This window comes from Delphinus delphis, chromosome 4, assembly GCF_949987515.2.
Source record: "Delphinus delphis chromosome 4, mDelDel1.2, whole genome shotgun sequence".
NCBI lineage: Eukaryota > Metazoa > Chordata > Mammalia > Artiodactyla > Delphinidae > Delphinus > Delphinus delphis.
In genome coordinates, this window is record NC_082686.1 from 140,237,465 (window position 1) to 140,264,921 (window position 27,457).

Consider the following 27,457-nt stretch of genomic DNA (forward strand, 5'->3'; position numbering starts at 1 on the left):
TCTCCCCCCAGTATACCGGGGATGAATGGTTGGAAGCTCTTGGCTCCCACATTCTGGGCCCTGAAGGCGGAAGGACCCTCGTGCTGCAATGTCAGGTTTAGAGGCTGGCTTAGCCTAGGCGAACTTTCCAGGCCATAGCGAAGTTTTCCACCCTGGGTGCACGTGGACACCACGCGTCCGAGTTGCGGTTAGTGTGTCAACAGGGTCAGTTCAGTAGCCACTTCGAGAAAGCTTCGAGGCCAGTGTGAAGCCAGGGCCGCGGTGGCCGGGGGTAACACGCCGCCCCTGCTTCGCCTTAGGGCAACCCCCCCTCCCCCCCCACCCCCGGCCAGTGTTTGCCTTTAACGCGCGTGCCCGTCAAGGTCCCCGCGTCCCCTCCCTCCGGCCCGCCCGGCAGCCTCTGTTTCCCCCCACCCACCCCGCTCCCGGTCCCGGCCGCTCCTTCTCCATGGGACGCCCCTCGCCCACTCCCGCCGCTGCCCGCTCCCGGGACCCGGCTGTCACTTCACTTTTCCGCGCCGCCTTCCAGCCTTCTCGCCCGGCCGCGGGGCCCCGCCGTGCGCGCGCCCGCCACCGCCCCCTCGCGGCCGCGCGCCCGCGGAGGAGGGGCGGAGCGGGGAGGGGGCAGGGAGGCGCGCGGCGCGGCGGGCCGACGTGGGACTCGCGCTCTCGCGGTCTCTCCCGGGCGGGCACGCGGGCACGCGCAGTCGCGGGCGCGCGCGCGGACGGCCGGGCGGCGGCGGCTCACGGAGGCGGTGGCTCCACTTTTCAGGACTCAGGGGCGGCCACAGCGACAGCCGCGGGCAGCAGCCTCGGGAGCCGGAGCTGGAACGGCCGGGGCGGCGGCGGCGGCGGCGCCGGGGGTGAGTCCGGGCGGGCGCGGGCGCGGCGGGGACAGGCGTGGCCGGGCGGTCCGGTGCGCGGTGCGCGGGTCCGGGTTCGGTGACCGGACGGTCCGAGGGGACATCCCGTCACCGGGGCCTCCTCCGCGCCCCTTTCCCCCGCGCCTCCGCTGACTCCTCTCCCCGGGCTGGGGCTCGAGCTCGCGACCTGCGCGGACGCCCCTCCCTCAGGTACCCGTTGGGCCCCCGCCCCGACCCCCCGCTCCCCTCGGCGCCGCTCGCGACCCGGTTCCCTCCCCGCGCCCCGCGTGCCCCCGTCCCCGCGCCCCCTCCCGCGAGCCTCCTGCCCCGGTTTCTCGCCCTTTCCACCCCTCCCCCTCCTCCCCATCCACCCCTCCTCCTGCCTCTTCCCTCCCTGCCCATCCTCTACCCCCTTCCGTTCTCGGTTCCCCATCCCTCTCCAGCCGCATCCTGGAAGTAAGTCTTTGCAAAAGTACAGGATAAATGTCACGGTGGAAAGTGCCCGGCTCGGTCTTCTGCTATTTTCACTAATTGCATAATTGCAGCACATGGTGTCTCTCCGGGCGAGTGCAGGGTCTGGCCCCCCCGGGGCCCGCCTGGAGACCCGGTGGGGTGTGTTTGTGTTTGCCCTGGTGTGGAGTGTGTGTTGTCCTGGTCTTTTGTGAAGCCCAGCGCTTGTCACAGTTTGGAGCCCAAGCCCATTTTTCTCCAACCTCTTCTCTGCAGCTCCCACTGGCCTGGTTCGAAACTGGATTCTCCCCCCGCCCTCCCCTTCTTCTCCCCCCTCCCTCTCTCTTCTCTCTTAGTGTTTTGATCCTTTTGCCCTTTACCATTTCTAATGAAGATAAAGCGTAGCTTCTTGTGTTTTTTTTCCCACGACCGACCAGAAATGTCCAATCCATCTTCCCTTAAGGAAATTAAGGCCGCTTTAGAAAGACCTCATCCTGTGCTCGGTGGCTGTTAGACCTATTTGCATGTCTTCAAGATTCATCGTTTTGCCTTCTGTATTCTTGAGCGTCTACTCAAATATTTCTATTTAAGAGTACAAAAGGAAATGCTAGGGTTTACCTTAAGAGTATCTCGCCTTTCAGAAAGATATTAAGTTCTTCTTAGTTTTTTTTTTTTTGTTGTTGTTGTTGTTGCTTTAAAATCCCTGATTCCTAAAAATGTATGTTTCTGAATAGGTGGTAATTCAGTCTGGACCTTGGGAATCTAAATATTTGTGTTTACTCAGTTTGGATGCTCCTTGGCTGTTTAGAGTTTTGTATGTGGGCTGATGCCAATGACGGAGGGTTTTCATATAATGTCATAGCCCATTATAGAAAGGTGGTCCCCTCCAGGACATAGCACCTTTTCCTCAAAACTTTGGTGTTCCACGATTATTTCGTGCATAAATATCTCTGCAGGTAAGTGCAAAGCTGGCTATTGCTCGATATTCTGCATAAAATATAAATTATTTTACATTTTAGAAAAGTTTGGAAACGTGAGTGGGAAGACAAATAGCAAGAAATCAGATGACAGAATTACGCGTTTTCCTGTTGTAAAAGCTCAAAGGAACATTTGCTTTTGCAGTTTTATACGATGAGGTACACTTATAAGGCTTATCTGGACAGTAATCCGGATTTATGGAGTGACTATGGTTGTTTTTACGTTATCAGTAATATTTATAACCAAATCATTTCATTTTTATGGAACATGTGAGTTTCATTTTGGATGTTGCTAATTTCCAAGACTGTAATTTACAATATGGAGTACATTGCTAATACAGGTTTAGGTAATTTGTGTGTTGAAGAAAGAAGGATATGTAAACTCTTAATATAACCCGCATTTGAGGAAAGTTCTACTTTACTATTTTATGTTTAGAAGCCAAGTTTTACTTTGAGTACAAGGCAAAAATTTAAGTATCTTAATATCTTTGAAACTATCATGGAAGAGTAGCTCTATGTTTATAACGGCGGGATTCAAGTTCATCTTCACTCTAGATAATTGGATCAAATTAGCTATTTAGGAATTAATATTAATAGATGATTTTAAAGCGCTGATTTAGAAGATAACATTTAGAGAGTTTTAATTCAGGAAGTTTCATTCATTTGTACTTTAGAGAGACAAAACACCAGTCTTGTAACTAATTAAAATGCTTATGGACAGTTTTTTCTTCATAAAGATTAGTTGTCACTTAGTTTTTCCCCATACTTTTTACGTAAGCAGGCATTCAAAAACCAACAGCCACAGAATTTCCCCTTACTCTTGATATTTGAAAAAGATATGAAAACTTTGTTTCTACAAGTTTCTATAGTGGTTATTCGTGGCCTTGAGCAAATTTATCATCTGTAGGTTAAGATTTGGACAAAATAAGGTATCTTAGGTCCAAAGTGGAAATAATCTTTTTTCCTTATTGTGAAACTGTAGAAATTATACATCTATTTGGGTATTTTAATAGTTCTCTAGTGAGACTAATTTTAGTCTTCTGATATTCTGGAGCAGTTTCTGAAATTTGGGTTTCAGATTATGGCTCAGATTATATCATTGAGTAGTCTTTTAAGTAATTATATATACTTGTGGCATTATTAGATATTATGTAGTTACACATAAATAAAATTATTAAGATGAACGTGTCGCTTTATAACTAATGTAATATACAACTGAATTTCTAGGCATAGTTTATTAAACTGAAGCTGGAGTTTCAGTAAAAAAGAATTTTACTTAGGTTTCCATATGTTTGTCATATAATGGATTGCTTCTGGTTTAAGACGTATAAAATAATTTCTCACTCATTTCACATATCTCAAAATATTGCCAGCAGCATTTTGCTGTGTCTGAGGGCCTTTCTCTGAGAATTCTTCTCTTTCTTACTCGCATGCACATCTGCTCTATCTAACATGCTCTTATATACATACTTATAAGGTTTTCAACTTCTGATATATTTTTTTTACTGAAAGAAGTAAGCTGAAAAAAGAAATCAGTGTTAAATCCAAGGGTGAGAATTTAAGTGAAATAGCAATGAAAGGAAAAAAAAGCAAGAAATACGTTAGGACGGTTAGAGCTAGATGTGAAACATACTGATATAAAATTTCAGGATTCTATTAAGTGACTTTAGTGCTCATAAAAGATGTCACGGCAGTGGAGACTCATGCTCTCCATTTACAGGGTAGAGAGAAAAGCAGTCAGGGTTCCCTGTGTGTTTCAGGATTCTATTAAGTGACTTTAGTGCTCATAAAAGATGTCACGGCTGTGGAGACCCATGCTCTCCATTTACAGGGTAGAGAGAAAAGCAGTCAGGGTTCCCTGTGTGTTTCAGAGCTGCATGGAGGAGGGGGCCGTTGAGGGTGAGAGGGTGGTGGTGCTGTGTTTGCCTGTTGTCTTATTGAAGACGTTCAGGAATTTCTGTTGACTCTTCACCCCCTGTACTTCCTGATTCCTCCGTTCTCTTGCAGTGCTTTTTGGTTTGTGTTACCATACGAATTTCAACCACTTAAAGGTCTGTATTAGGAAATCACTTTGATTTAGAGCAAGCTACAAGTTAAATCTTTGGTGATGATGAGTTTTAATCATTGTCAGCTAGCTATACATTTGGACCGATTATAGTAATAAAAAACAGTGCTTTATTTGAGGTGTTTCTCTTTTACGTATTGATTCTTATTCTCGATCTATCAAATACAGTTTTATTTCAAGTCCTGATTTGATTGAGAGTAACATAGTATCTTTTTCAAAAGGAATTTGTCCCATTTATCTGTGATTCTTAAAGGTATATTTTGTGTTGTTAATGTCACTTCTTTTTTTTAAATTAATTAATTAATTTATTTATTTGGCTGTGTTGGGTCTTCGTTTCTGTGCGAGGGCTTTCTCTAGTTGCGGCGAGCGGGGGCCACTCTTCATCGCGGTGCGCGGGCCTCTTACTGTCATGGCCTCTCTTGTTGCAGAGCACAAGCTCCAGACGCGCAGGCTCAGTACTTGTGGCTCACAGGCTCTACAGCGCAGGCTCAGTAGTTGTGGCGCATGGGCTTAGTTGCTCCGCGGCATGTGGGATCTTCCCAGACCAGGGCTCGAACCCGTGTCCGCTGCATTGGCAGGCGGATTCTCAACCACTGCGCCACCAGGGAAGCCCCTAATGTCACTTCTTAAAGGTAGTTTTGTTTTTTAAGGCAGAGGTACCTCAGAAGGTAGCTGCACCATCTCAAGTGGTTATGAGGTGACAGTAACATCGTTGAGAGTCTGGGTGTGGGTTTTGTCAGTTTGGTTTTGGACTTGTCAGTAAACTCTAACCTAGCTGGGTCACAAGGGATGTATTCATGGTGCTCAAACTCAGAAATTGATTATGATAGAATGACAGTTGTGAAGAGGACTGGCACTTTTTTGGTGTTATCTAGGTTGTAACAACTTACAGTACCTGTGTACCAAGGTATTGAGGAAATTGAGTTGGTAATCAGAGTTGCTTGTGGAGCATGAACTCCGGGCACGGGGAATTTGAAAGCCTTGAGGGATATTTCATCCAGACTTGGGTGGGGGGGGAAAGAACCCTTCATTGTTTCCATAAAGCCTTCATCTCCTGTGAAACGTGGTTGCTTGATATATTGTTGGATCGGCGCTGGCACCGTGATACGGCTCAGTTTTTATCTAGAGTCATGGAGGCCTCTGTGTTCTTCTGTTATCACAAAGGTTACTTCAGACAATTGACTGGTTTAGAGGATTTTAACCTTAGCCCAGCCCGGAGGATGTATTCACGTGATATTGGTGCGAAAGTGTGCCCCATTCCTCTGTTCTTGCGGCTGTTTTTACTAACCTCTGTTACAGCCCTTAGCAAGTTGGCTTACCCACTGGATCAGATTTCTCATGCTTGTGGGACCAAAGGGCCTAGCAGAGTGCCTGGTGGGCAGTAGGCCCTCAGGTTTTTTTGGCTAACAGATTTATTGCCGTGTAATTCACATACTGTAAAATTCACTCTTTGAAAATGTGTAACTCAGTGGTTTTTAGAATATTTAGAGTTGTACAACATCACCATTATCTAATTTAAGAACATTTCATCACCCCAAAGGGAAACTTTGCACCTGTTAGCAGCCCTTTCCCATTCTTCCCTCACTCCCAGCCCCTGGCAGTCGCTTACTGACTTTTCTGTCTTTGTGGATTTACCTATTCTGGACGTTTCATATAAATGGAATCATGCAGTTAGAGGTCCTTTGTGACTGGCTTCTTTCACTTAGCATAATGTCTTCAAAGTTCATCCATGTTGTAACATGTAGATACTATACTTCATTCCTTTATGTGGCTGAGTAATAGTCCATCGTTTGGATATACCACACTTGGTTTATCTCTTCGTCAGTTAGTGGACATTTGAGTTGTTTCCTCTTTTTGGTTCTATGAATAATGTTGCTGTGAGCATTTTGTGTATATATTTTGTATGTTTTCATTTCCCTCCTCAGTACACTTTGAATGGATGAAAGAAAAGTTTTGGCAACTCCCAAAGCTGTTTTGTAAAGTGACCAAGTCATTCATTTTATAGTGAGCTTTCCTTGGTTCCTCTAAGATTCACTGTCTCTCTCTTCTTGAGGTACCTTACTGCAGTCCTCCCACAACTGAATAAATGATTTTTAACTCTCTAATCCAGGATCTAAAATGTCCACTGAGGCACAAAGAGTTGATGACAGTCCAAGCACTAGTGGAGGAAGTTCTGATGGAGACCAACGTGAAAGTGTCCAGCAAGAGCCAGAAAGAGAGCAAGTTCAGCCCAAGAAAAAGGAGGGAAAAATATCCAGCAAAACAGCTGCTAAATTGTCAACTAGTGCTAAAAGGTACCTCAATTATTGTAACCTCTTTGGTTTTCGTATCAATTTATCATCTTAAGTTCTATCTTTCTCTTGCATTTAGTCATTTATCTGGGATGTGGACCATGAAGTTCATGGACTTTTCTTTCTTCTTCAAGATTACTTCTTTTTCATGGTTTTAACTGTATGCAATATGAACTTTTTGGTATTTAAAGTCAGTTAAACAGCGTGGCAAATTTATAAAGTACATATACATAGTGTGTGTGTGTGTGTGTGTGTGTGCGTGCGTGCGTGCGTGCGTGTGCATGTGTGTGTGTTTATGTATTGTTAGGTGAGTATGTATAGGAAAATGCATGTAAAAGTGTGATGATTTGATTTATGGTTCCTTGACCATTAATATTTTATTCTGTTCAGTAGCAGAGAATAAAGAGTGGGAGTCCATTGAAATAGTTATTGGATGGTACTGTATTTCCTGCTACTCCCTGTTAGTAAAGTGAGAAATGCAGGAGTTTAGTAACAAATGCATCTTGGTTTCATCATATTAGGCAGTGGTTCAGTCTCGATACAGATTTTCTTTTTCTCCAGAGAATAGCTAGATCTGGAAGGAAGATATTTGAGTGATTCCCTATTGCCACATCAATTGCTTATGATGATTGGCATGTCATTGGACTCAGCAGGCAAATCTGCTCTAATATTGTTACGTTGCAGAATATCTCTTGGTAAATAATTTAAAGGTGAATTGAATTTAGTAGAATCTTGCCTGGTCCTGTGATGTACTGTTCTTGTTTTAATACCATTTTTATATCAAATAGGAAGTGTAAAGAAAAGCAGTCTAAATTTTAGGCATAGTGGAATGTCTGAATGTTGAATGGTAGCTTTATACTTTACTCGGTAGTATGAATTAGGGGGAACCCATCCCAAAGATTATAAACCATGCGGGCTAGTGGACCTTGTTTCTCTCTGGCCTAGTCGGTCCACAGGATTGGGAAGAACCTTCTCAGGCCCCTGGCAGGACGTGACTTTCTAGGGAGAGGTGTTTGAGTGATGGTACGCGGTGAGCTGCCTGCTCCAAGGGACTAGGGTACTCAGTTTCCCTTTTCCAGACGTGTGCTGCTGATCCCTGACCTCTGTTGAAAGAGCTGTGTGACAGTCAGGTAGCCTTGAACTTTAAACCTTCGAGCCTCTCTATACGCGAATATGCCAGCATGGGGAAAAGGTTCAGTTTGTTTCTGCTCTCACACCACAAATCCAGGAGGCCTCAGCTGGTGGACCTGGTGGCAACACAAAATGCCCTGCTGTGGAGAAGTGCGGGTGGAGTTAGAGCAGATAAGGAAGGTGGGGATGGAGAAAATAGGGCGTTTAGATGAAGGAAAGGAGGTGGGTGTGGGTGGGTAGGAGGTACTCAAGTACAGATTGTGGCCCATGTAAATGGAGAAACACTAATCAGTCAGTGTCTGATTGGCTCATAATAGCAATTGGTATTACTGCACTGCTGAGAGTAAGAAGGGTCTTTTGAGTTGCTTCCTGGCTGAAAAAAATCCCTCCATTGACAGATATATTCTTGTGAATCTGTGGTTTTCAAACTGTGATTGATGACCTTCCTCTAGACGGTCTCTGGGTGGTTTACGGGACAGTGTCTGAAGTGACTTAGTCATTTACTATTTGTTTTAAATAAAAAAATGCTGCTTCACTGCTAATTTTTTAAGCAAAAAAACCCCCAAAAAACCCAACACAAAAAACTTAATTCTTCCCTTTTCCTTTTCCCCAGTTTAGTTGATAGTGAAGTTAATTTTGTTCCCCCCACCGTCTCTGCTTAAGTTCCAACAACTGAGGAAAACATTGGGACTCATGAGCGCAGGGACTTAACATCTTTAATTCACCACAGTGCCTAATGTAATAGGGTCACGATAGTTTTTTACTGGCTGCCTTAGATCTTGAGTTTGTTGTAAGAGTTGGATCTTCTGTGGAGATTAGAGTCCCAGTACTAATGTGTTCAGAAGATCCAAGTTAGAGGCAGTTTCAAAATAAAATTCTAACTTGTTGTTATTGATAAATGATTTTTATTCAGATGAGACGTCTTTTCCAAATAGTGTCCTTTTGTGAGCCAGAGTTAATCATCTGGATCCGGGTTTGATTCTAGGTTCTGGCATTTAGTCTCTCTGTGATATTAGATGCATAGTTTAACATTTCTAGACCTCAGCTTTATCTTCTGTAAAATGGGGATAATAACGGTCCCGTCCTCACAGCCAGTTAAAGTCTACAGTGATATTTCTCCAAGTCCATTTGATAAACTTTAGGAAAATGAGGTATATGTTAAACTCTGAGGACTTAACGCTGTTTGTTAAACTAGAAAAACTCAGATTTTTATAGTAACTCAAGAAAAGTACTTTGCACATAGATGTTCAATTGCATAAAATGTGCTTTAATTGTAGAATTAATAATTAGGTGTAGAAAACATGTTTTCTTGAAAAAAAATTTCAGTTTTCAGGTATTACAGAAAAGTAATGTTGGATACAGAAAATATTAAATGGGAAATTTACTTATTTGGCCGTGCTCCACGGCTTGTGGGATCTTAGTTCCCTGACCAGCGATAGAACCTGGGCCCCAGCACTGAAAGTGCAGAATCCTAACCACTGGACCACCAGGGAATTCCTGGGAATTTTATTTAAACTATGGTAAAAATTAATTTCTGTCTTCTTCAGAGTTAAGAGGGAGATTTTAGTTACTTCTTTGATGCATTTTTGCTCCTCTTTGGCTTGAATTTGTTTCTTAAAAAATTGGCATGCTCTTATCACGGTCTGTTCTCTCGATAACGTCTGTATCACTCTTGGTATATTTGCTATACCTCTAATTATATTTGTTTTGTATATATATATTTGTCTTATTTGTAGTTGGACTATGCCTGAAGTAACAAATTTTGATGATTTCATTAAATGGACTAGTCAATTCAATAAAACATCTATTTTGAGCTCTTCATTGAATTGACTGTACTGTCAATGTGAATTTTTAAAAATATTTATTTATCTATTTACTTATTTGGTTGCACCGGGTCTTAGTTTCGGCAGGTGGGCTCCTTGGTTGCGGCTCACGGGCTCCTTAGTTGTGGCATGCAAACTCTTCGTTGCGGTATGCATGTGGGATCTAGTTCCCTGACCAGGGATGGAACCCGGGCCCCCTGCATTGGGAGCTCCGAGTCTTAACCACTGCGCCACCAGGGAAGTCCCTGTAAATGTGAATTTTAAATCACATTTATTGCATGCTACCTTTGTTCAGAGTGGACATTGTGATTTTACTGGATACAATATAATACTGTCCTAGGGATGATACTTAGCTTTAGACTCTAAATTTTTGTTAGGTTGATTTCAGTGTACATGTATTCCAATGTGAACTTTTATTATATGGGCTCATCTAAGTTTGTTTTCCACATAAGAATGAAGTAATACTCTTTATAGATAATCTTTCATGATTATTGTATTTTCTTGATTCTGAATGTGCATTTAAAAACTTTTTAACGTTCCTGAAATCAGGAGGCATCTTACAGTTGATGCGCACAGTCATTAATTTAGGGTGTCTTAAGAATCAGTGGTCTTTTGGATTCACAGGTGCGTGATGTGTATCACCATTCAGAAGTAAACTCTGGGTTTATTGCTTGCAATGGCTCTGTGTTTTCTGGGTTAATTCAGAGACTACTTTGAGATATAAAAAATGTTAGTAATTAGTTGCATGATGTTTTCTTCTTGAGAATGAGTTCATTTTGGAAGGTTTTGAGGAATGCAGACGGTAGGGGAATATAGAAAGTCATCTAAGTGGATGAAGGTTTTTTAAAATAATAACTGTTAAGCGAACACCTTTGCGAATCCCCATGTCATATATTCATGTCCTGCTTGGCATGAGTAAGTTACTGAATTTTCTTTAGCCTAAAATATGTTTGTGTTTTAAACATGTCAGTACCTATACACCGCTTCATTTTTCTGAACCATAAGTCCAATATGTTGGTGTTAAAATGAATGTTTCATATTGCCTCCATTTTTGTCGTTTTGGTGCCGTTTTCTTCAGTCAAGGCTGAATGAATCATGATTGTGGCCCCCGTCCTCCACTCCCCTTTCTTTCTAGCAGATGACAGTCACGTGCAATACTCTTACCATTCCTGGAACATTTAAGGTATTGGGTGAAGTCTTACAAGCTGAAATTTAGTCTGCATTTTGCTTCTGACTTGACTCCGTAGCCATGTGCAGTCACTGACTTCTGTATCATAACGACTAAGGAAGTGGCACTGCCGGACAGAAATTTGAGTTAGGCAATTGTCTAGTTGATTTATGTCTCAAGAAAGGATTTTGTCTTAAAAGTTCTGATAAGAGAGAGGAGAGGTCTTTTTGTTTATTTGACTTAGCAAGATAATTGCTTGTCTTTTCACCTTACCAGTGTACAGTTACTAACCTTAGTTTCCTAAATGGGGACTGATAAAACGGTAATACTTAGAAAATTCTGTGAGATTTATTTAATTCACTTTTAATAGCCTAAGATCATCATGTAAAAGGTACATGGTAAGTGTGAATTATTGATACTTTTTCATTTTTCGTCACCCTAAGGGACAGTGCCTGAAATAGCTGCCTTCCTTACCCCGCGTGTCAAGACTGAGAAACTTAATACATACCATGATTACAACTTTTGAGATAGAATTGAATTGCTGTTATTGAAAACAGCAGGACATCTTGCAACCGTTTAAATAGCAATTCTTCGTATAATCTTTTCTGTCAGGAGAAATACAGCCATTCTTTGGTAGCAGTGGCTCCAAATATATTATAGTATATTGACTCCCTGCGCAGAATTGTCAGGTTTATCAATTGCAAGTTTATAAATTGCTTTTTGTATTGAATAATTAGATTTAGAATTATAGATATCTGGAGGGGTTTCAAGTTCCATTATAGAATTATGTGACAAAATTATGACATCAATTTTTTAAACCAAAAGGGACAGTATAAGTATAAAGCAAGATGAGTTATTTGAAGATCCCAAAGAAGTTCTTTTATGTTAAAAATAGTTTTCTTTGACAGTTTAAGCATACTCTTTTGAATGCCTGTTCTTTTGGTCCTCTTATTTTAAAAACAAAGTGTAGGGCTTCCCTGGTGGCGCAGTGGTTGAGAGTCCACCTGCGGAGGCAGGGGACACAGGTTCGTGCCCCGGTCCGGGAAGATCCCACATGCCGCGGAGCGGCTGGGCCCGTGAGCCATGGCCGCTGAGCCTGCGCGTCCGGAGCCTGTGCTCCGCAACGGGAGAGGCCACAACAGTGAGAGGCCCGAGTACCGCAAAATAAAATAAAATAAAATAAAGAATAAAAACGAAAGTATATATATGTGTATACACACACACATATAGGTATGTGCGTATATATATATGTATATATCAGAATCACTTTACTGTACACTTGAAACTAACACAATATTGTAAATCAACTGTACTTAAATAGAAAAATTTTATGAAAGTTATTCATGTTTCTGGCAACAGATTAAACAGCACAGAGACATTTTTAATGAAAAGCAACAGTTTTCTGTTGAAACACTCTCCCTGTCCCAGTTGCATTCCTTTAGCTGTCTCTGGTTTGTCCTGCTTCTGGTTTTCTGCACAACCCTAAATCTTATGCATATACCTGCTTGTTGAATTGTTAACTTAAATAATATCTTTTGTCTCCTTGCTATGAAATTTGAGGATGTAGCTTGCTCACCTGCTTTCTTTTTTTTCCCTCCTCCCGGTTAATGATAGTTATATTTAAAAGAAAGAGTATTGGTTGTCTTTCTAAACTAAATAATATAGTTAAGCCACTATTTCTTATTCCCTCACATTTCAACAGTATTCCTTGGTTCCCTAGTTTGTAAAATGGGGATATTAGTACCTTTTTTCTTCTTTCCATCTACTCACAGCCCCCCATCCACTTTTTGTTGGTTTCTATTAGCTACACCCAATTTCACATCTTCAAGGTTAGTAACGTTTTCATTGTGTAGTGCAACTACAACCTGTCTTCTGTGCTTTATCTGTAAGTAAAAGGCCAGTAAACTGTCTGTACGTTTACCTAAATATTTAGTGCCACACCAAACACGGTGTTAGGATTAGATTTCCTCTAAGTCCAGTGTTATGATCTCAGGTTTCCCCAGTGAGTCATAGCATTTAGGTGAAATAGGTCAAATCTTTCTGTTTTATGCCTTAATATCTGTTACATGATTAAAATTATTTTACGTTTGAGTTTCCTTCCTGTTCGATCTACGATTTTCTTAGGCAGAAAATGTAATCTCTTCTGGGATTTCTGACTGTCTTTCTCCCCGCTCCCCGAATAGTAGGTCTTTTTTAATCTTTATGTACTCCGCAGTCCCCTCTTGACCAACTCAACCTGTTTGATCTACACCCATCTGCTTTGTCTTCCAGAAATACACTGAAATTTCTCCTCCTTTGGTGACCACCGCCTTCTCTTTGCTGTTTATTCCTTTTTGCATTTTCTGTATCTCCACCTGCTCCCCCCCCCATTACCATGGGGTCCTGAAGGAGAGGGAGGTGAATGTGTGTGTTCTCAGTTTGCTGTCTTTAACCTGGACTTACCCATTTTGTTTTCAAGTGCCTGTTTTATTTATATTTTTGTGTGAAATCTATGAAGGGTATCAGATCTTTGAGATTTCTCTTATTTAATTCTGGACCATATGTACTTTAAATGCATATAAACACATCACAGAGTCCATATTAGAAGGAAATCATATGTTCTAACGATAAGAGGTCATGGAATTTGTCCTAGTTAGAACCTCTTCATTTTATAGGAGAGAAAATTGAGGCCTAAAGAGAGGGAGCAGGTGTGAGCAGTCTTTTTGCCCAAGAGTCCTCAATTAATGGGATAGCAGAATTAATAGGTTTTTTAGCTTTAAATTTGTTAGGCTTGCTCTACTTCATAATGCCTCCCCAACCCTGAGTCACATGGCTTAGAGAAGTGACCGTTACATCTGGACCATGCGCTTCATTTGGGAGGTTAGTGGCAGTCCTTCTGGGGGATTTGCACCAATTCTGAGCTTCCGTTGGTTGTCTTGGAAAAGGCACAGAATGAAACTGTTTGAGAATAAATGTCTTTGTTAAAATTCTTATTTTTTTATGGTGCTTTTAGTCACCTGTCATTACCAGAAGAGCAGGCATCCAGCAGTTAGTGAATCTCATATTTTAAAACCAAGGCAGAGGAGAAGAAATGGTTTTGAGAATTTTAAAAAATTAGGCTTAACAAAGCCTACTTTTAATAATACATGAATGATAGAAGGTTGCTAAGTATACTCTTACAAAACAGTGTAGCACTGTTAGCCTTTGTATATGTATAGGGGGTTAGGTGCAGTTAAAAATAAAAGATGAAAATAACTCATGAGGGCAAAAACAGGTTTTTAAAATAAAAGTTCTTTTTTTTCCCCCCTTTGCACAAAGCTCATGCAGTTACATTAAAATGAAGGCATTCTAGTAAGGCTTTATTGAAACTTGAAAGCCTCAACTTGCTCCAACCTAGAGGCTTCAGGGAATAATACCACTTATACTTTGATAGCGGTTTTGGGTGTTAGAATGAGATCTTGATAATCCTTTCTTTACCAGTTGATTGGCTCAGTCAGGATGCTTGGATTCAACTTAATATGATCATTTTTCCATCCTATATGGGATGTTCTAGTACAGAGCAGAAGTTGGAATGATCCATAAATAGTGTGGCAAACGTTTCCAATTTAAACTAGAAATTTTGGTTAGTGTTAGCAGTGGCTTAACGAAGTTTTCATTGAACTTGTAGTGTTGCTAACACAGGCTGCAAGCACCGATGGTGGCCAGTCTCATTACTCTTTGTAGGAGCATTGTCAAAACTGTGGCAGAAATTACTACTTTGTTGGTATTGTATATGATGATTTATACGGTATTAGTATTTCAAATTAAAAGCATACAAACGGGCAAGACTAGTGTAAAAGTATAATTTTAATGAAATATTAAAAGAGTGAGGACATTTTAATGTAACTTTCTTTGTCTTTATTTTGAAGAATTCAAAAGGAACTTGCAGAAATTACGTTGGACCCGCCTCCCAACTGTAGGTAAGTACTTACGGATTTTTATTTTTTTGTATCTTTTGCGGAAGAGGTAATTGAACTGTTGGTCTGATGCTCAACTATTGTTGTTGTAGCCTGATTGGTTAGTAAAAACATCATTGTGGTTTGGACTTTAATGATTGTGGAAGACAGTGGTGGTGGTTGTCTGTGCAGAAATGGGATATTCCGCAAGTATGTTTGCAGTGGTAGAGTAGCGTCACCAAAAAACAGAGTAACGCAATAAAAATAAGGTAGTGAAATTATAGGGTAACAAATACAGTCACCTTTTAGTGAAAGAGGCGTGAGGGTTTTAAATGACTTCTTCAATGGTGCAATAACAGCGTGGCTAAAATATTTGCTATTTGGTAATTATTCAATTGTTATCCTATTGGAAATTGATTTTTAAAAGTGCTGGAACATTAAACAGTGTTCTTCATGGTTTACATTACTTCTTGTCGTCATGGCTTGTGACTGAGTCAGAACGGGTGATTGGAGGCAGGTTGAATTTAAAACGCTCTCTCCTTTATGACCACATACCCTCAACTTTCTGGTCTGAGTTTACTTATAGGAAGTTAACGTGCTTGCCCAGAAATGATTAATGACGTGCAGGTACGTAGTGGAAAGAGGAGAGAAACTATCTCCCACCTTAAACAGTATCTTGCATCTGGTGCCGTAGTTGCAAGATGGCTGTTTGGCGGTTTTAAGACAATTCTTTCTGTTTTGATGTGAACTCAGTGTTGAAAACCAGGCCAGTGTGGAGTTTTTGTCGTTTAAATTGGTGGTGGTGTGCATCAGAGGTGAGAGGGCAGGTTTCCAATATTGAGTGCGTTGTTGGGTGTGATTTCTGATTTCACTGATTTTGTTTTTATATGAAAGCAAAGACAGCAACTATGGTTGTTAGTGAAAGTGAAAGTTTTGCAGATGGCTCTGTGGCTAGTTGACAGCTATTTTGTGTAGGAAAAATTCTAATAAGACTTAAAGTTTGTGGTGAATTTAATATGGTTCTTTACATGAGAGTCATATATAGTATATAAACTTGCAATAATAACATTCGAAGAAAGTTTCACTCAGCTAGAACAAATGATTCTTTGTTAGGAAAAACTGTTTAATAGTAAGACTTTTTTTGTCACACTTAAGACTATGTTACATCGAAGCTGTTTCAGATGACAGATCATTGTTTAGGCTTTGGTGGCCAATTTGTGTAAGTGGATTGATTTGTGGAAAAACTTCAGTTTGAATTAAACTAAAATCCCTTGTTTCTTATGATAATATTTGTTTTAATGGTTTGAATCTTTTTTTTAATAAACTGTTTTACCTCATATATTATTTTTGATACCTTTTTACAAACAACTGAACTGGTAAATATGTGAACTTAGTTTATACACTTATTTGCTTAAATTTTGACAACAGATTCTTGGCAAAATAAACTAATTGCTTTGTTTTGATGAGCTTGTTTAAGGCTCACTTTTGATAAATGAAATCCACATATAACATGTGATGATTAGACTGTTTGCAACTTTACTATCATATATTATTTTCTAATGCATTAGTCTAATTTAGCCTTGACTTACTACAAATAATAATTTAACTTAGATTAAACTGATATATTGTAAACATGCATGAAAACTGGAGAGTCTGTGAAAGGAATTACATAATGGTTATTATTACTTAAATAAACTTAAATAATTGAACCATAGTTCTATTTAATGTAAAAAAGGAAAAGCTTAACTATGGTGTCATCTGAAATTTGGGGATTTACTTTTTCATTGAGCCTTAGTTAAAGTATCATTACTGGTTATGTAAGCAAAATATATGTAATAGTTTTACATTTAAAAATGTAGATGTCACACATAATAAGCCCCTCAGACAATCTCAGGAAAGGCACCTACTTAGTTTTATTTTCCCCCCATTTTTATTGAGATATTGACATAGAACATTGTAGGAAAGATACCTTGTTTGGTTGATTTGCTGGCTTTGGGAAATTTGCAATGAAATCCTTTTAACCACGTGCAGGTTGGGTAACTAAATTTGCTTCAGAAGCAAGGACTATCGGTGAAGTGTCTTTAGCTCCTTTTATTGACCCCCAAATAGTTGATTGCACTGATCATGCAGACGCCAAGATCATGCCCACCTTCATGTTTGTGGTGCTCCCCCTGGCAAAGGATCTGCTGTGCTGGGGCTGGCTGGGAAGTGGTGATTACCCCCAGGTTCCCTGCGTGCTTGTGCGCTTCACTTAGACGTTCACGTGCTTGTATTAAGCGGATTGCTGTGGCGTTTGGAGTTTGGGTGTCAAATATTTGATTGTGGTTTATAGTAAATCTTCCCATCTATATTTCAATGAGAATGTAGTCACTATCTTCAGAAAGAGAAGGTAGAACAATTTTGGTTGGGCATGTTTTTGGCACAAGGTTAACAGTGCTTTTGTGGTTGATTTTTTAAAAGTGCTGTGCTGTCTTCATGTGTGTCCTACTGACTGTAATGAATTAGTTTATAGAAGTGTAGTAATTAAAGCCATCTGCCTGATAGAGTCAGAATCCCCGGTCGCCTAAGTATTCCCTTTTGTTACACTTCCTGGGACACGTGCCTCTCACAGCCCTGCCTTTTGGTGGCTTGGGTACTTGTTAACTCACTGTTGCAGGTAAAGATAACGTGTGGGGAAGCATGGGTGTGTTCAGGCAATCCGAATGGAGAAGGATTTTATCTGCTAGCTGTCTCGGTAAGGGTGGGTGTGTGTCACCTTCCACTTGGAGTGTGGTTTATTCTTATTTTCTGGAACTTAAGAGGCTAGTACAGCCCAGTTCTGTGTGTATGTCAGGTTAGAGATGGGACTTCTGAGTCTCAGTGCATCTCTTATGTGATGTCCAGGTGAGCAATTCTTGGATTTGTATTGCAGGAACTAGCATGTGTTTATCCTCTACTGCAGTATTGTTTAAGTTTTTTTTTTTTTTTCAGGTTTTGAACAAACTTAATCTTCTAAAAGAGCATGCACATAACATTTTGACAATAAGTTACATTATTTCTTCTTATAGGAAACACCTGCCTATACATTTTTTGGTTTTCTTTTCACATTTTTTTTTATTGTCTTTGAGGTAAAAATGCAATAATACTGTTTTTTTTTTTTAGGCTGCGTAAAATTAATTCTTTTTTTATATTATAATATTAGAATTAATGTTTAACAACAAAACTTTATGATATATCTAAGAAAACAGTTTGTGTTCATAAAATCATAAGGTCTGTAGGGCTGTGGGCATAGAAAATTGTACATAATTTGTGTGAAATTTGGTTATATACGTAGAGTAGTCTCTGTAAATAGTAGAATGTATTTTGCTTAGTCTTATGTTTTTTTAAATAAATTCATTTATTTTTTGGCTGCGTTGGGTCTTTGTTCCTGCACGCTGGCTTTCTCTAGCTGCGGCGAGCGGGGGCTACTCTTCATTGCGGTGTGCAGGCTTCTCATTGCGGTGGCTTCTCTTGTTGCGGAACACGGGCTCTAGGCGCACAGGCTTCTGTAGTTGTGGCACACGGGCTCAGTAGTTGTGGCGCATGGCCTTAGTTACTCCATGGTATGTGGGATCTTTCCAGACCAGGGCTCGAACCTGTGTCCTCTGCATTGGCAGGCGGATTCTTAACCACTGCGCCACCAGGGAAATCCTTACTCTCATTTATGATTGATATCATAATTGACCCATGACATTTGCAGGGGCTCTCTCCTGAGACCGCTGCAGATCCATAAATGTTTTGGTGCCGCCAGCTGAGTTGGAGGTGCTGGGCTGTTGGCTAGAGTTGCTCACGACCTCAGTGCCCTGCACACCAGCTTAGCTTGTAGATGACTAAGTTGTGACTTTAGGACTCTTCACAGTTGTCAGAAACACAGATTTTAAATCTGTAAATGTGTTAGTGTTTTCATTTATATTTCCCTGAGGTTAGTGGAAAACTGGCAGCTAGCTAGAAAAATTTCTGCATTAAAATTTCTGTCATCCTAAGGATAACCTGTTTCTCTTTATTGCAGAGAAAAGCTAAGTTCAAATTCTGTTATGATCTGATACTGCCCAAGTTTATATTAGCTCTATGAGCATGGAGCTGACAGAGATCCTTATTACTTCTTGCAAGTAGAGACTGTGGTAAAATGATCCGTTTGGATTTGACTTTTGATTTACTAATTGAGCAAATAAAAGGAGGAGATACTAAAAAAGAGGATGTAATTCAGTTATATTAGCAGTTTTTACTCTTATTGTTATGTTTCAATTATCTACTCACTGAACACAGGCTCTGCTTTATTTTTTAATTGTAACAGCTTTATTGAGATGTGTAATTTACAGTATAAAATCCAGTGGCTTTTAGTGTCTTCACAGTCTTACCTCCGTCCCAATCGGTTTCACATTTTGGCCGCCCCAGAAGGATAACACGGCACCTTTTAGCAATCACCCCTTTCCCAGTCCCTCTCAATTTTGCCACCACCCAGCCCTAGGCAACCATCAGTCTCCTCGCTGTCACCATAGATTTGCCGTCTGGACATTTCATATACACGGAATCATACAGTATGTGGCCTTTTGTGACTGGCTTCTTTCAAGAAGCATCATGTTTTCAAGGTTCATCCATGTTGTAGTGCCATCAGTACTTAATTTATGTCTTTGAATAATATTCCATTGTGAGGATATGCTACATTTTATCTGTCTGTTCATCGGCTGATGGATGTTTGGACTGTTTCCACTTTTTGGTTATTGTGAGTAATGCTGCTCTGAACATTGGTGTACAGGGTTTTGTGTGGACATTTGTGTTCATTTCTCTTGGATATATACCCAGGAGTAGAATTGCTGGGTCATATAGTGACTGTGTTTAACCCTTTGGGGAACTGCCAGACTGTATTCCAGAGTGGCTGTACCATTTTACCTTCCTCCCAGCAGTGTATCAAAGTTCCAGTTTCTCCATAGCCTCAGCAGTTGTTACTTTCTGTCTTTTAACATAGCCATCCTAGCAGGTGTGAAGTAGTATGTCATTGTGGTTTTGATTTGAATTACCCTGTTGAATGATGATGATGATGACCATCTTTTCATATGCTTATAGAACATTTTTATATCTTCTTTGGAGAAATGTCTATTCAAATTCTTTGACCATTTTTAAGTTGAGTTTTGTCTTTTTGTTGCTGAGTTGTGTTATTTATTTTGAATACAGGTCTCGTATCAGATATATGGTTTGCAAATATTTTCTTTCATTCTGTGGATAGTGTTTTCACTTCCTTGATAGTTACTTTTGAAGCATAAAAGTTTTAAGTTTTGATGAAGTCCAACTTACCTACTTCTTCTTTTGTTACTTTGCGCATTTGGCGTCATTTCTATGAAATCATTGCCTAATCCAAGACTAAGAAGATTTACGCCTACAGTTTTCTAGTAAGAGTTTTTTTTTAGTTTTAGCTTTTATATTTTGATCTCTGATCCATTTTGTATATGGTGTGAGGTAGAGGTCCAGCTTCATTGTTTTCCTTGTGGATATCCCAGTTATCCCTGCACCATTGCTACAAAGACCATTTTCCCCATTGAACTGGCTTCATATCCTTTTTGAAAAATCAATGGATCGTATACGTGAAGCTTTATTTCTGAACTCTCAATTTCATTCCATTGATCTGTGTCTATCTGTCCTTCTGCCAGTACCGCAGTCTTGATGTAGTAAGTTTTGAATCAGAAACTGTAAGTCGTCTCATTTACTTTTCATTGTTTTAACTCATTAGTGAAGGCATTGCTAGAATAGAGGAGGCCATGACTAGACATAAACCTTACCCCACTGTCTCACCTTCCTGTTGATGAGAGCCACTTAATAGAGGAAAATGTATTTTCCAGATCCTAGTAACTGAAACAGTATGTAGGAAAACTGTGTGTGTGGCTTAACATTTTTCAAAACTATATTACAGAACAGGAAAGCATTGAGGTAGAAATCGGGGTTAGTGTCTATTTAGGTGTGATCTCTACAAAGAGCCAACAATGTGAAAATCTAATTATTGTCACTAATTGTTTTTCTTTTTTTGGTTACTATAGTAATATTTATGTAGCATTTTGTAGCTTTTAAAGGATTTTCATATATGATGCAGTTTAGTCTTTTCTGTGAGGCCCCTGGGATTAAATAATTTGCCCAGGGTTGCACAACTAGAAATGATTGATTTGGATTTGAACCCAGGTTTTCTGATCTTTCATCCTTTATTTTCCAACATGTGTGAGTAGATAGAGAAATACATTAAAAATTACATTTGTGGCTAGCTATTTGTGCTTCAGTTAAGGGGAAAAAAAGAAAAAAATCAACATGTGAGGCAATCCAAAGTATCATTTATACTGTGCTTGATTTATATTTCTGAATTCCATAAAACAATATTTAGTTGGAACATTTTGAAAAGTAATTCTGTGAGTGTAGTGATTTCTATAACATTCCCTCGTGTGTGTGTTTGTATGGGTGTATATGTTCGTGCTATGTTATTATTACTGGCACTGGTCCAGGTAAAGGATTTCTTTACATTTGACAGTTCCTAGTTCGGGGTCTGCACTTTTAATGCCAAGTTATTTTTCCCTGTTACTCAGCCTGATTCTAGGTCATGTTCCCCTACGTTTCAGTATTTACTGAGGGCTTAATATTAGATCTGTGGTAGGACAAGTGTAGTCTGCAAGAAGATATGCAGATGCAGTTCCTAATCCTACAGAGCTGGTTACAACTAATTGAGAGATAAGACATAAAATGCTTAAAGAACCAAGACCAGGAAAATGATGGTACTGTTGGCAGGAACTGCCAATATCTATGGGCTCTGCAAATCTTAAAATTGATCATGCTTCCCTTCTTTACTTTGGTTGCCCTGAAACTGTGAGCCTTATTTATTCTTCAATTTTAGTATTTAACTACATTTTGTGTAGAAACCTCAACTCTGGTTGTATTTTATTTTCTTACTCTTTTTTTCCACCTTATATCTTCTCTTCATTTTATACTTTTCTACCACATACATTTTTTTAAAGCCATCTCAGACTCCTGGAGCAAGGAAGATTATTAGTAAATAAATAGTACGAATAACTGAAAAGTGATGTAAATGTGTATTGGTTAGCAGAACGCTGCAGTGCGTCTTTTTTTTTTTTTTTTTTTTTTGCGTTACGCGGGCCTCTCACTGTTGTGGCCTCTCCCGTTGCGGAGCACAGGCTCCAGACGCGCAGGCTCAGCGGCCATGGCTCACGGGCCCAGCCGCTCCGCGGCATGTGGGATCTTCCCGGGCCGGGGCACGAACCCGTGTCCCCTGCATCGGCAGGCGGACTCTCAACTACTGTGCCACCAGGGAAGCCTGAGAGCTCTTTCTTTAATCTCTGTATTTCAAATCTTAGCATTCATTTGAGGTTCAGTGTACCTATGAGTGAATAAATACAGTTGCTTATACTAGAAAGCTGACGTCTGTTGAATGCTGCCAGTGTTTGAGGCCGTGTACTGCCTGCTGTAATTAACCAGCATTATCTCACTTAATTGTCATAACTCTCATGAGGTAGATACTAGTTTTAGATAGTATTTTATAGGTGGGAAGATGGGCTCAGACAGGTTAAATGACCTGTTCAAGGTCACACAGCAAGTAAGTGGCACAACTAGGATTTCAGCCTTGGTGTTTCTGACGTTAAGAGACCAAGGGTTTTGGGTCTTTGCCGTGCTGTCTTCTGTTTGCAAGATAGACATAGGTGAATCAATCTGGAACAGCACTGCCCCATAGAACTTTCTCTTATGATGGACGTGTTCTGTATCTGTCATCCAGTGCAGTGGCTATTTAGCACTTGAAAGGTGGCTAATCCAACTGAGTAAATTAATTTCTAATTTTACGTAATTTAAATTTAGGTAATCGTATATGACCAGTGACTACTGTGTCACATAGTTACAGTCCTAGAAAAATAAACACTTCTCAAGCTTAAATTTATGCTTAACTTTAATTTCAGGTAATATTAAACTAGAAGGTCATTTTGACCTTTTTAAGGGTGTTTGTAGCTATGTATTCATTTGTCTTCCCCCTCCCTTCCTACCGACCACCATTATAGTCTAATAGCCAGGGACCCCTAACTAACTTACTTTTTAGAGCATTACACATAGTGCCCTTAAGTAAGTAAAGGACCCTTGTAAATATTAATATTATAAAGTATTGGTTAAATATTTAATTTTAAATTTTTAACAAAATGAAAGCGGTATTGAAAGCATTGTTTTAATTTATTTTTAGTAAGTATTTACTTATTTATGGCTGCGCTGGGTCTTAGTTGTGGCATGCAGCCTTCTTAGTTGCGTCATGCATGTGGTATCTAGTTCCCCGACCAGGGATTGAACCCGGGCCCCATGCATTGGGAGCACAGAGTCTTACCCACTGGACCACCAGGGAAGTTCCTGAAAGCATTCCCTTTAGATAGACTCGTAGGATATTGAAGCAGGAAACCTTATGGTCTGGCACTTTCTCCAGCCCAGAGAGAAAACAGCGCTTCTCCAAGGAAGTACAGTTTCATGACAAAGCCGGGTCCAGCATTCAGCTCTGATAGGTCAGTGTGTTGCTTATTGCATTGACAGAATGGATATGTTTTATACACTTAGAAAATCTAGATACAATTAACTTTGTGTCCACCTAGAGGGGTGGGATAGGGAGCGTGGGAGGGAGATGCAAGAGGGAGGAGATATGGGGATATATGTACATGTATAGCTGATTCACTTTGTTATAAAGCAGAAACTAACACACCATTGTAAAGCAATTATACTCCAATAAAGATGTTAAAAAAATATGAACCTCAAAAAAAAAACATAAACAAGGAGACTTGGGAATTCCTATCCATGATCACAGAGTACATTTGAAAGGAGTTGGAGTTACCTTGTCTAGTGGAGTGGGGGGTCATCATAGCTGTGTTTAACTGTTTTCAGAGCCATCAAATGGAAGAGCGATTCATCCGATTCTGCGTGGTTTCAGGGTGTAGAACGAGCAGTGCTGTGTTAAATTAGAAGGAAACTATTTTCTTCTTGATGAAAAGGCTCCGTCTTCATTCAGAGCTGTCCAGAGAAATAATGGACGGCTTCAGGAGGTAGTTAGTGTGTGCCCTGTCTCTGGAGGGATTGAAAATGACCCTGTTTGCTCATTTCAGAGGGATTTTCAGGTGTCAGATGCAAGGTAGTACTAGGATGGTATTTCCCAGCTGCGGGATTCCAGACGGATGAAGTATAATTTATCAGCTTTGTCTTCCTCATCATGGATTGTGACTCATTTTTTCTCTCTCCTTTGCCTTCTTGGAGCCTGTGGCATGTATATTGGCCTGGCTATTTTATTTAAAACAGCCAGTTTATTTGTTATCAGTTCCATATATGAATTAGTAAGTGAGGCTTTTATTTCCTTTTCTATTTATAACTTTCAAATTTATAAGAAATTTATAAGAAATTTATAAGAAATTTATAAGAAAAGGATGATACATGAAGAACATGTGGAAATAAGAGCCTGGTGTGGGGTTTCGAGACATTAACTAATACGCAGTAATTTCATCGGCCCCGGATTATGACATGTTATTTCATAAACTCCACTTATATGACATAGTGAAGAAATAAAAATTTTAGTGTTATTCAAATGCCAGTATAAATTGACAGTCATCTAATGCAAATCTTTTGAATATTCATTTGGCCAGTAAACATACCTTCAAGTCTATCAAACTATGTAACACACTGTTTGGAATTCTCATGGTTTCCCCCTCCTCCCTTTGGTCCTGGAAAAAATATTTGCATCCTTAGAAATTGAATAAACGTTAATGAAGAAAATTTATATTTTATTTGGTATGTGTTTTTTCTGACATAATTTTTCCATGAGCTAAGCATCTTAGAATTAAAAGAAAATTCAGACTTTCAAAGATTTCAAATGACAGACTATACTAAAGAAACTACCGCTGCTCTTTATGCGTTCATGTGGACTGCTGTTTTATTTATGATCTTATTAAGTGATATTTATTTTAAAAGTTTTGTCCAGTCTTGTGGAAAGATGGCTGTCACGTCTGTAGGCTGGGGCAAAATTCTGTGGCCTAATGTGTGGGAGCAGAATGTTCTGAGACCTGCATACAAGTGATGAACTGGAAGAAGGTGACAGATTCAGCGCAAGTGCTGGAGGGAAACCCTTTCCTGCAGCCAGGGCAGAGTTTCTGAAGAGTGGCAGCACTGCTTATTGCCTTAGGCAGTGGACATTCTGGCTTTAGGCTCAAGCTAGCAGGCAGTGCAGCCCAACACGTGCAGTCTTTGGATTCCAGGTGTCCAGGGGGTGAGGAAGGGGGTCTGCAGCAGGGGGACTAGGGCTAGCCTGACCCTGCTGGGGCAGGGACAGTGGTCTAGAATCTGAGAAAGTAGAATAAGGGTTTGGGAGTCAGGCCTTCTTAACTAAGGTAGGGTGGGATTGGCTAGGAGGACTCTCTCAGTTCTTTCTGTGTTGCCTATCATATTCTGCAGTGTAAGAGAAAGTATTTGTCTTCTTAGCCAAGCCCTCATGTATCACAGCTTGGTTCATAAATGATATGGAACGGTGTTATGATACTGCTTTCAAACAACTGGGATTTGAGGTGGGGGAAAGGAAGGACAAATTTTAAGAGGGGGAAAGAAATTAAATTTACAGTCCTGTTGCATTGGTGTCAAATCCTTTAGAAATTTTTAGAGTTCATAGAATAGATACATTGAAACAAAACCTTGTGCATTTTGCTTTAAATTTGAGTTAGGTATAAGGCACTTTCTGCACTACTTAAGCGGCCTGGACTATCTCTAAGTGGCTTTAGTTATTGCAGTACCAAAAGAACCTCATTATAAGTTAGCTTTGCCTAAAAGGTAAAATGAACCACAAAGATAACGTTAGAAGAAGCCTCCAGTATTTGTGTAGCAGACCTAGTCTGTTCTTAATTATATGCATTAATGGGAAATTAATAACTTCCTATGTTGTATAAGGTGAAACATATTTAAAAACCATGGAATATGAATTATAGATAGTATCTGAATAATATGATGGACCAAGTGTTTTAGGTAATAAATGTAGGGTAGTCTCCCCAAATATGTAAATATAGGTGATAAAACGTTCAGTAAGTATTTATCAAGATCATCATATGGTAGCTATCTAAAATTCTTTCTCCTTCTCCAAATTATGTACGGGCCAGATGTGTCCAACTTTCAAGCAGGGAAAAACTGTTAACAGTTCTTCCAGTTTTTGAGCTCACCAGAGGTGTGGGGTAGTGGGTTGGCTGCTGACAGAGAAATCGAGTTGTGCATGGTTTCTGACGTCATCATTCTCCATACTTGAAACACTTGGTCATTCCCCTGCTTGCCATCATTTTAGGAAGTTAGGGGTTTGGACTGGGACATGATGAAATTGAGTGTAGCTTTGTCATCAGCCAGCAGGGGACTCCTGACTGTGGATTTTGGAGATGGTAAATTTCGGTTGAGCAGATTTTCCCTCTTCTGTGTGGAAGGTAGTCAGAGATGGATGTTCAGTTGGACACATACGTGTAAATGCACCCAGTGACCTTCAGCTCCTCCGTGGTCAGGCCCATCAGCTAGGGATCCAGCGGGGGAGTTTTGACTGATCTACGAAGTGGAGAGTATATTTGAGTAAGCACACGTGTCTAGGTAGGAGATCAGGCAGGCTTCCATGGATATTTATGTGCTTACAACATTACCTTTGTAACATAGGCATAGTCAAGGACTGTTGGGATTGATGCCCTGTAGTCTGCTGGAGGCTTGGGAAGGAGGGGGCCTATTGACATGCTGATCCCTATGGCTTAGCATAAGCGTCTCAGTTTCTAAGTGCTTATTGGACTCTGGGTAGGAGAGAGCAGAAATGCATTTTGCCACATTGTTGAGGAGTAAGAATTTGTCAGAGGGATAAGAATAACCATCATGTTTGACAAAGCAGCTGGTCAGAGATTACTAGGGAAGCCTTTGAATAGGCTCAGGATGGTATTGGGGTCTGAGAAACAGCAAAATAAAATTACATTTTTGAGTAAGAATGTGTAAGGTGCTGTTGTATTGAGAAAATAACTATTACTAGGTTAAGTGAACAATAAAATAAGCTGAGTAGGGTGTATTTTGAGATTAATATTGGTAGTCGTTTAACACTAAACAAATGTTTCCTGGGAGCCTGTTGTGTGGTCAGCACTGCGCTGGGTCTCGGGATGCAATTACAAACGAGACAGTGGGTCTCCAGCCCCTGCGGCGCTTACGCTTCAGCTGTGAGGTCAGACTGGGATAAGAATCCGAAACTACTTCACGGGGAGGGGGCAGTGAGCAGATAAAACACTTGCGATGAAGACGACAAACGGGATGAATTTTAGAGTGGGGACCTATTTGTACTTTGGGTTTGGAAGGCTTTTCTAAGGAGGTGACCTCGAAACTGAGCGCCCCGTGGAGCAGAGGCGTGGAGGCCCCCCGGCTGTCGAAAGTCACCTGTGCTGAGAGTCCGAAGCGCGCGGAGGCGTGGTGTTTGAGCTGGGAGGGGTCCGGTGTGGCTGGGTTCAGGGGACCGTGGAGCTTGCCTGGGGCTGCTGTGCCACAAGGTCAAGTGCAGGGTGAGGCTGGGCCGGGTCGAGCAGGGTTCGGGTTTCATGCAGATTGAACTGACTGCGGGCTGGAGGGGCATGGAGGCTGCGAGAGGATGGTATTCTGGATGAGGGTGGCGGCAGCGGAGAGGGAAGGAGGGTAAAGTGAGGTGTGTATCTCGAAGGAGAATTGACAGGGCTTGCTGCTGGATCCATGGCAGAGCTGGGGGGATGTT

The 27,457-nt window shown here is 40.7% G+C and overlaps 1 protein-coding gene across 1 annotated transcript in view; it reads left to right on the forward strand.

Moving 5' to 3' along the window:
* The first annotated feature begins 688 nt into the window (after positions 1-688).
* The window catches only part of LOC132425124 (ubiquitin-conjugating enzyme E2 E2), a 351,419-nt gene continuing 324,650 nt past the window's right edge, over positions 689-27,457 (forward strand). Inside the window, exons 1-3 of the mRNA XM_060011539.1 lie at positions 689-863; positions 6,466-6,649; positions 14,656-14,706. Coding sequence (XP_059867522.1) covers positions 6,474-6,649; positions 14,656-14,706 — 227 coding nt within the window. The 5' untranslated portion in view covers positions 689-863; positions 6,466-6,473. The remainder of the gene's footprint in view (positions 864-6,465; positions 6,650-14,655; positions 14,707-27,457) is intronic.